A 10286-nucleotide genomic window follows, 5' to 3' on the forward strand; every position below is an offset into this window, starting at 1 on the left:
TTTTAAGCATTTCAAACAAAGAGCAATTTCAGAGCCAAATAAGACATCTCTTTCAGGTGAAATGAGCCATAAGAGCCGGCTCATTGTAAAAACTGGGAATGCCCATTACTAGTGACCTCCTTGGGGTTTAAAACATGCATCAAATCGCATTTGAACCTGAGATATTTAATATAAAAACGTTCCTTGTTACCTATATTACTGGGAATCTTGTTGGACAGTGACCAATAAGGTTAGACTGTGTCAAGCAGCTACTCTGCCATTAGTTACTCAATCCTTTTCAGGTCAAATAAGCATATCCCAATGCAAAAACCCATCAACTGGTGGTCTGCCAAGTTATTTTCTATGAATAGATTTTTCTTGAGTTTTGGGTCTATGCCTGCCTAGTAGTCAATCTGAACACTACAACGGATATTGCGTCTGTTTGAGGCGGAAAAGGTTTACGTATGCGCGCGCAAGTTATCCAGGCTCAAACCCACTAGAACAGAGCTACTTAGTTAGCTCACTGGCTAACGTGCTACAAAAGCAAAAGAGCAGGCATAATCATAACAAAACAGACCACGGACTGACTTGGCTGGTAAGTGGGTGCATTTTTTGGAAGCTTAAAAAAACAAACATATTGTATTAATTTAATGTAGCTACGCTTGTTTTTAGCCGGAACATAAGACTTTCGTTCTGTTACTGTACTGTTGTTGTACAGTACTGTTATAGCTGACGACTAGATCCACGTCCACTCTGACCCTTTGTTATGGATGTTTTATTTTATATTTATTTAACGGAAACTGTCCAAAGGAAAATCCAGGCTAATGTAAGTCTGGCTAATTTAAGTGAGAGTTCCGTTCCATTACTGTGGCTTATAGGAGTCCCCGCTCACTAACTAAGGTAACGTAATACAGGTGCTGGTCATAAAATTAGAATATCATCAAAAAAGTAGATTTATTTCTGTAATTCCATTTAAAAAGTGAAACTTGTATACTATATTCATTCATTACACACAGACTGATATTTCAAAAGTTTTTCTTTTAAGTGTGATGATTATAACTGACAACTAATGAAAATCCCAAATTCAGTATATCCGAAACTTAGAATATTACTTAAGACCAATACAAAAAAAATATTTTTAGAAATGTTGGCCAACTGAAAAGTATGAACATGAAAAGCATGAGCATGTACAGCACTCAATACTTAGTTGGGGCTCATTTGGCCTGAATTACTGCAGCAATGCGGTGTGGCATGGAATCAATCAGTCTGTGGCACTGCTCAGGTGTTATGAGAGCCCAGGTTGCTCTGATAGTGGCCTTCAGCTCTTCTGCATTGTTGGGTCTGGCGTATCGCATCTTCCTCTTCACAATACCCCATAGATTTTCTATAGGGTTAAGGTCAGGTGAGTTTGCTGGCCAATTAAGAACAGGGATACCATGGTCCTTAAACCAGGTACTGGTAGCTTTGGCACTGTGTGCAGGTGCCAAGTCCTGTTGGAAAATGAAATCTGCATCTCCATAAAGTTGGTCAGCAGCAGGAAGCACTCTAAAACATCCTGGTAGATGGCTGCGTTGATCTTGGAACTCAGAAAACACAGTGGACCAACACCAGCAGATGACATGACACCCCAAACCATTACTGACTGTGGAAACTTTACACTGGACTTCAAGCAAAATGGATTCTGTGCCTGTCCTCTCTTCCTCCAGACTCTGGGACCTTGATTTCCAAAGGAAATGAAAAGTGTACTTTAATCAGAGAACATAACTCAGCAGCAGTCCAGTCTTTTTTGTCTTTAGCCCAGGCGAGACGCTTCTGACGCTGTGTCTTGTTCAAGAGTGGCTTGGCACAAGGAATACGACAGCTGAAACCCATGTCTTGCATACGTCTGTGCGTGGTGGTTCTTGAAGCACAGACTCCAGCTGCAGTCCATTCTTTGTGAATCTCCCCCACATTTTCGAATGGGTTTTATTTCACAATCCTCTCCAGGGTGTGGTTATCCCTATTGCTCGTACACTTTTTCTACCACATCTTTTCCTTCCCTTCGACTCTCTATTAATGTGCTTGGACACAGAGCTCTGTGAACAGCAAGCCTCTTTAGCTATGACCTTTTGTGTCTTGCCCTCCTTGTGCAAGGTGTCAATGGTCATCTTTTGGACAGCTGTCAAGTCAGCAGTCTTCCCCATGATTGTGTTGCCTACAGAACTAGACTGAGAGACCATTTAAAGGCATTTGCAGGTGTTTTGGGTTAATTAGCTGATTAGAGTGTGGCACCAGGTGTCTTCAATATTGAACCTTTTCACAATATTCTAATTTTCAGAGATAGTTTCATTAGTTGTCAGTTATAATCATCAAAATTAGAAGAAATGAACACTTGAAATATATCAGTCTGTGTGGAATGAATGTTTACATTATACAAGTATCACATTTTGAATGGAATTACTGAAATAAATTTACTTTTTGATGATATTCAAATTTTATGACCAGCACCTGTACATCTGAACTAGCCTGTTCCCCCGCTGGCTAACGTTCAAGCTTAATTTAGCTGTGTTTCAAGGAATGTCCAAAAGGCGGAAACAGAATCCCCCAAAAACTCTCATTACTTTTGTCCTGTCTGTGTTCAGAAAACATAAATTCAGACTTTTTTTTTGTCATTGTGACCAAGCATGAATTGACGTGTTTTAATGTAGTTCCAAAGAACATGCAAATGAAAATAAACAAGTTAAAAAAGCATGTCTTACCACTTTCATTGTTTTCAAAATGCAATAGTTAATTGACATAGATTATGGCTGAATCTCAAATCGTATACTACGTACAAGTATGATGGTAAAGTACGTACTGTAGTGGGGGGCTAAGCCTCGTTTTGGGGGGTCTAGGCATACTCCCCAAAACATATTTTCATCATGTATTTTTAGAGTAATAACGGGTGTAAAAGTCACAAAAACGGCTGTACTATGTAGCCAAAATACTTTTGTCAACTATAGTTTATGGTAAATGAACATCAACATACAGTATTTTCTTTTTCTAAGCGAGATTTTTCGGAATTATTCTGAATAATTTCAAAAACAGATTTAGTCATTAGCCCATTCATCTCAGAATAAAGTAATTCAATGATCAAAAATGTATCATAATTAAAAAAAGAAACATTTAACAACTGGATCTCCCTTCCTCTGAACAGAATACGTTGCTATACATTAACTTCTAACCCAAACAAAAATTAATCTGTGAAACAGTTTTTCAACTGTGATCCTGATGACTATTAGTGACATGCAAATGTTAGTTAGAATATCATTAATGGGAAATGTATATTAAACCCAGAGTTTCCATTAACTAGTCAACTAACTAGTTGACTTTCTGAAAATGGGTCAATGCGTGTCAAAAAGCTACATGTTAAAGAACACCATTTCACACGTTAAAAAAGACCAATAGCCTCTCGAAAATGTACATGTCAGTCAACTGTTATATTGTAACATATATTTTGGATAAATGCGTTTTTGAGTATGATGTTGTTTTTTGATTGGGACTGCATGGAAGAATGTTCAAAATGACCAACTAAGCATTTGGAAATAAGTACCAAATAAAATAACAGTTGATGGGTTATGAGTAAAGTGAGCAATTTAATATTGGAGTCCTTACCCTTTTCTGGGACATCGTCATGTTGTTACTCTTTACAGTGTGAACCTTTGCCCAGAAAGTTGCTAATCTTGGTCAACTACGTCCAGTGAATTTAGTCAAATGCTGATTTTCAAAATTGGTGTTGACTATATTTCAGGGGCTGGCCTGTCATGGCTCGACCACTGGGTGAAAGCCATAAAAGGTTCCTGCAAACTATGATGGCTAATGGGATTGTTGATGGTGACAAAGCAAGGGCTCTACATCGTCATTGCTGTGAGACACATGGGGGTGAGAATAGCATACCTACATTCTTCAAATTGTTTTTCCCAAGGAAAAAATGTCTGAATGGCAAACCTTAGGCACAATAAACTTTGGGTCTCCCAGACGCAATTACATTTCTATATTAAATGTTCTGTTTTTTCTACTCTAGGACTAAGCTAACCAGGCAATATTAACCCTATAATGGTTTTGAAAGGTGACTAGTGTAGGCAAACTGGCTTCACTTTAAAATCAGAAAGAATGATGTTTTATGAAAAGCTACAGTATTTAAATATGTTATGAATGTTTGAGTTATAGCATGGCAAGGACCTAGCTTACTAGTCACTAACTGTTAGTCATGGACAAGACTGCTGGTTGATTAAAATTTAAAATGTTGTCTCCATCTAGGTTCAGGAAATCAGCATATAATGTCTTAGGGTCACTTGCCCACAATTACCTCTTTTATACAGCACAGTATACTCCTGATAAACTGGATGAATTCATTGAGGTTATCAATGCCCAACTGCAGCCCATGTTCATGCAAATAAGAAAAGGGCTGTCTGAGGAGGATGGTCTTCAGTACTATGCTTTGGTTTGTAACACTAATCAAATTATTCTTTTTAGCTCATTTACTACTCTGACTAATCATGATTCGTTTGTTAACCTTAGTTCTCTACTGTTATTTCCTGCTGTGGTTCTATTCTCCCGTTTAGGTGAACATGGCTGAAACGGATGTGACCAGAATGTCTGCTGATTATGCTGACAACGAGTTGGAGTTGTTCAGAAAAACTGTGAGTGCTGTTTTTTAAAGATGCATTCTGTGATTTCTGGCCAAAAAGTAGCACTGTTGAGCCAAAAGAGGTTGTGTTATGTATGTGTGCATCTGACATACAAACTCCTCGTTTCCTAACTTGGAATTTCATGGCCAGCTCAGTTATGATCATATCAGTAACACCTGGTATGATTTTAGATGGATCTCATTGTGGACTCTGATAATGGAACTGCCTCATCTACGGACATTCTCAACTGTGCCGACAGTCTCCAAACTAAGAAGCTAAAGAAAAAAGAAACCGAACACGTACTGAACAGGCTTGTTCAGGATAAGTGGCTCATTGAGGTACAGTCTTTGGGCACATGCTATACTGTCTGGAAATGCTTTGACACGGTCACTGATACATTTACAATCTGTGTTTTCTTTCTTTAGAAACAAGGTGAATACTCACTCTCCACTCGCTGTATAATGGAGATGGAACCATACATTCGGAGGATTTACCAAGACCAGGTCAAGGTCTGCCATATCTGTCACAATGTTGCCTTACAGGTAAAAAAAAAAAAAAAAAGATTTGCCCACCTAATGGCTAAATCAGACAGAGGCAAATGTCAGAGTCCAATGTAAAAACATTTGATTGAATGTAGGCCTGCATTGAACACCACAGAAAGGCTACATTATTCAAAATATATATCTCTTTCCATATGAAAATGCTAAATGTTGATTTGCTCCATTGGTTTTGTTTGTCAGGCAGACTAAAAGGCCTAAATTATAATCAGATAGCCACAATTGCATAAACAGAAACTTCAATTGGGTTCATCGTTTGTGTTCACTGTAATTGCGTGCTGGAAGTTGAACACAATTTTCACAACTTCAAGGTTTTCTCTCTGGAAACCCGCCATTTGCTCAGTAACCCCAAAAAATATGAGGCAACATTGGTTGCATGTTCAATGTTTTTTATGACATTTTCAATAATCATGGACTTGCTTAATGTTTCTATTAAAATATGTTCCCTAATAAAATAGGTTTCATATGTGATGTAGCCCACTGTTAATAGCCAAAGCATTTGGTTTCATGCTTCATTTTTGTAATAATCTGTTTATCTTTTTGCCCTTAGTGCCAGATGTGTGAAAATCCTACTTGTGGTATTAAAATCCACACACATTGTGTTGCCAGATACTTCAAAGGAAGGACTGATCCACGATGCCCTTCCTGTGAAGACTTCTGGCCACATGAGATCCCAGGTAACCTTACACTGCTGAAAGAATTGCAACATTAGTGGTTACATTATTACTTAAAAACCTGTGTACACATTGTGCCTTTGAAAAGTATTCAACTTCTAACTTTTTTTCCATATTTTCTTGCATTAGAAAAGTATTGCAAATGGAGATTTAAAGGAGCACACCAACAATAGTGCCAAGGGGTAGTTAATGGGGGCACACCAACACTTGTGCAAAGGGGGATTTAATGGGGGCACACAAACAGTTGTGCAAAGGGGGATTTAATGGGGGCACACCAACACTTGTGCAAAGGGGGATTTAATGGGGGCACACAAACAGTTGTGCAAAGGGGGATTTAATGGGGGCACACAAACAGTTGTGCTAAGGGGGATTTAATGGGGGCACACAAACAGTTGTGCAAAGGGGGATTTAATGGGGCACACAAACAGTTGTGCAAAGGGGGATTTAATGGGGGCACACAAACAGTTGTGCAAAGGGGGATTTAATGGGGGCACACAAACAGTTGTGCAAAGGGGGATTTAATGGGGGCACACAAACAGTTGTGCAAAGGGGGATTTAATGGGGCACACAAACAGTTGTGCAAAGGGGGATTTAATGGGGCACACAAACAGTTGTGCAAAGGGGGATTTAATGGGGCACACAAACAGTTGTGCAAAGGGGGATTTAATGGGGGCACACAAACAGTTGTGCAAAGGGGGATTTAATGGGGGCACACAAACAGTTGTGCAAAGGGGGATTTAATGGGGCACACAAACAGTTGTGCAAAGGGGGATTTAATGGGGCACACAAACAGTTGTGCAAAGGGGGATTTAATGGGGCACACCTACAGTCAAATATGATGGTGGATCCAACTGAAGTGCCGATGGCTTTCAGCAAAATCCAGGTGTTCGCATTTGTTGAATGACATGGAGAAACAATTGTGGCCACATATACCAGGGGATGGGTTACATGCAGATCAGTGTGAATAAGCAGAAAATAACTTAACATGTTGGGATCTTTTGCTTTCACTCGTCCATGGGACATTCCTAAAGTAAAGTGCATCATGAACTCTACCAAGTAAGATTTTAGCCAAAAAGTAAGATTTTGGCCCTAAGCACCCTAAAATCCATAAATAAACATTTGATTGACCACAAGAATTGAAGGTTAACCGTTAAAGGGTCCCCGCAAGTATTGAAAACAAAAGTGTTGTCCATTCGCAGAATAAATGATTGTTAAGGTTCAATGCTGTTATCCCCTTTTGGGAAAATTACAATATAGCTCATGACCTGTGTTTATTGTATACAGCCTTTTGGCTCATCTTTATCAATGGCGCCAATAATATGAATTGACTATGTGGAGTACAGCGTTTAAACTGTACTTTCAAAATCATATTACCTTATTGCACACATTGATTCCATGCAACATATTGCATGAAACTGCCTATGCCGATCCTTCATGCGATGCTCAAACTACACCTTACTCCACCCACTTCAGTCTACTCTTCATTTTATACGGGTCTCTTGGCCATCCTGCAACTAAAGAATAGGCAGCGTTTGTTCAGCTCAGTCAAAGCTATCACTTTCAAATGTTTTAGCAAAAATAAAACGTTACCTACTTTCGCTAATCATATGACTAAATCTTTCCTTATCTTGCCAACAGAGGTTTATAGACCCCCATCCTCTCAGAGCCAGTCAGCTGCCACGGAAAAAACAACACCCACCCCTAGAGCTACGGGTCAGAGCAGGAAGACCAGGAGGTCTTAAACTCATATCCCACGGTGCATTCAATAAACTACTGTGTTGCTCTCAGAACTTTCAGTACAGCTTTTGTCCTTAAAATGTATAGTTTATCATCAACATTTAACTCAAATGTAATATTTTTTTATAATTTAATATGTTGTAATAAATGTATGTCAAATGCTATTGTTTGATTCTGTCAGAGTAATACATTTTAATGAAATGTCGGTTGTCTCCTGACCTTTACTCATGGTTACATTCATGATTACTATGGGCTTTTTAGGGTAGCAGTTTGGCGAAAGGTGGAAACAACTTGACTCATTCTTTCAGACCATTAATTTAAATGGAAAACTGTTTCCTGTCATTAGTACATGCAGTTTATTAGATTATTAATGTATTAACATATTACTTTATTGAACAAAGTCATATGTTAATACATTTTGAAAATTACCTAATCTCTGAGTACAGTGGCTTTGGAAAGTATTCAGACCACTTTTGGCCATAGAGTAAATGTAGAATGATTTTTTTTGCCATCAGTGTACACATTACACCTTAATGCTGAAGTGGAAACACGTTCTTAGAAGTTTGTTCCAATTTATTGAAAGTCACTGCTTCAAGTCTTGGGTATGCCTCTGCCATCTTTGTACACCTGGATTTAGGTTTCTACCATTCATCCTTCAGGTCTTGTCAAGGTTTGTCAGGTTGGATGGAGAGCACTGGGGTACTGTTATCTTTTGGTTTCACCACAGATATTCAGAGGGGTTCAAGTTTGAGCTTTCACTGGACCACCCAAGGACATTTACACACTTAGCCTAAAGCCACTCCAGCAATGTCTTGGCTGGGTGCTTTGGATAATTTTCCTGCTGAAAGATGAATCTTCACCCTAGTCTGAGGTCTTGTGTGCTTTTCCTCATGCTCTCTGTCCTTTAAATGCCGTTTGGCAAACTCAAGGGAGGATGTCGTATACCTTTTACTCAGGTGTGACTTCCATCCAGCTGCTCTACCATAAAGGCCTGATTGATAGAATGCTGCAGATACGGGTTTCCTTCTTGCAGGTTCGCCCATCTCTGCAGAGAAACTCTGACGCTCTGTTTGAGTAGCCATTGGGTTCTTGGGCACCTCCCTGACCAAAGTCATAATTCTCTGGGCAAATGTGATTAATAGGTGCGATTAATACTTGGCTTTGTATAAACACAAAGCTACAAAATGAATGGTGCGGTTTATACACAATGCAGGTTTTAAACAGGGCATTACGGTAAATTTTTACATTTGATGTTTTAAATAAATTTGCAAACTTAAAATTGTTTTTTGTTTGTATCTTTATGGGGCATTGGGAGTAAATTCTTGGCATTCTAATTATATCTTTTATAATTTCTTAAAACTTCAACATCCTTCTTACTGGGGCTTGCGTAGCAGAAGGTTGCAGTTTAAATCTTCCAAATGCATAGATCTTATTTGGACCAATAGCTAAAGACGCTGTTCAAACTTTATAACACTTATTAAACTTTGATGTCTTTTCTACTTAAAAAAAAATGACATTAATGGGGTATGAAGAGTCTCTTTCTCTTGAACCATTCAAACTACAGACACTACACCAACTTTGACTCACACTTATCTTCCATACAATAACTATTTTCAAGGAGCTAAAGTAAGTCCCAACAACAACATACAGTTGTTTTACCATGTCCATAGTATGGCTTGACCTGCCCCTTTGAATTGTATTTTTTATATCAGTATTGATTGGAAGTTGGTCAGGTAAAACCTTTGTGTGTGATGTCAGTAGCCTGTGAATATGAACTCAGTTGCCAGTTTATTAAGTCCACCACCCTATTCATGGAAAATGAATTGCTTTTACATAGAACGAATAACTGGGCCGTGTCTTGCCATATAAAGCAGGCTGACAAGCAGAGGCATTCCATTACTGTTGGACTAAACTTTAGAATGGGCAAAACAAGTGTCTTTGAGCATTATATGATCATCCGTAACATACGTACCGGTTAACCTACATTAGAATACCCTCATGGGGTTTTAATGGACAGCCTAGTGTTGAGAATGGTTAAACAGAAAATATCTAGTCAGCAGCAGTCATGTATAAAACATATTGTGACAGGTGGGCCATAAACAGGCAAATAACGCAGTGCAACAGTAGTGTGAAGAACAGCATCTTTGAATACCCAGCTCGCTGGTTTTCGTCACAGATGGACTACTGCAGCAGACAACCACACTGGTCTGATCCAAAAAACAAGAAGCAGCTCCAGTTAAATTATAGTCAATGGACAAAATGTATGGTCCAATGTATCGTGGTACAGTTTGAGTGACCTGCACAGTCCCCAGACCTCAACGTAATGGATGACCTTTGCAATGAGATAGACAAAGCTGTTGCTGCATGTACCGTTGTCCAATCTGCAGCAACTGCGAGTAGATGTTGCACCTGCGTTGAACACCTGTGTGGAATCTGACTCCAAGAATCCACGCCTTGAATAATCCAGGCTACTTCCTTGATGAGTGTACCTAACAAACTGGCCTGTTAAATATTTTGGCACATATCCACCTAGGCCAGTGGTTTCCAACCCTTTTAGGTTATTGTACCACCAACTGAATTTTACCCTACACTGAGTACTGCTAAAGTTCGTCATGTAGATTTAACCATTAAGCCAATCATCTCCTGAGTTTCTAATAAAATTTCTAATTTTATTAACGGGTGCAAACATC

At 38.9% G+C, this 10286-nt stretch overlaps 1 protein-coding gene across 2 annotated transcripts; it reads left to right on the plus strand.

The window, feature by feature from the left end:
* Positions 1-437: 437 nt before the first annotated feature.
* On the plus strand, positions 438-7801 carry nsmce1 (NSE1 homolog, SMC5-SMC6 complex component). 2 transcript variants are annotated; one of them, XM_010874913.4, is made up of 8 exons: positions 438-574; positions 3749-3879; positions 4320-4441; positions 4563-4640; positions 4820-4966; positions 5054-5170; positions 5736-5862; positions 7498-7801. In XM_010874913.4, exons 2-8 carry the CDS (start codon positions 3762-3764, stop codon positions 7599-7601), a joined length of 813 nt encoding a protein of 270 aa, XP_010873215.1. In that variant the 5' UTR covers positions 438-574; positions 3749-3761; the 3' UTR covers positions 7602-7801. The 2 variants fall into 2 exon arrangements, with proteins under 2 accessions (XP_010873215.1, XP_019906199.1); XM_020050640.2 differs by lacking the exon at positions 4320-4441 and having other exon boundaries at positions 439-574.
* The last annotated feature ends 2485 nt before the right edge of the window (positions 7802-10286 follow it).

This window comes from Esox lucius, chromosome 11 (assembly GCF_011004845.1).
Source record: "Esox lucius isolate fEsoLuc1 chromosome 11, fEsoLuc1.pri, whole genome shotgun sequence".
Taxonomy (NCBI): Eukaryota; Metazoa; Chordata; class Actinopteri; order Esociformes; family Esocidae; genus Esox; species Esox lucius.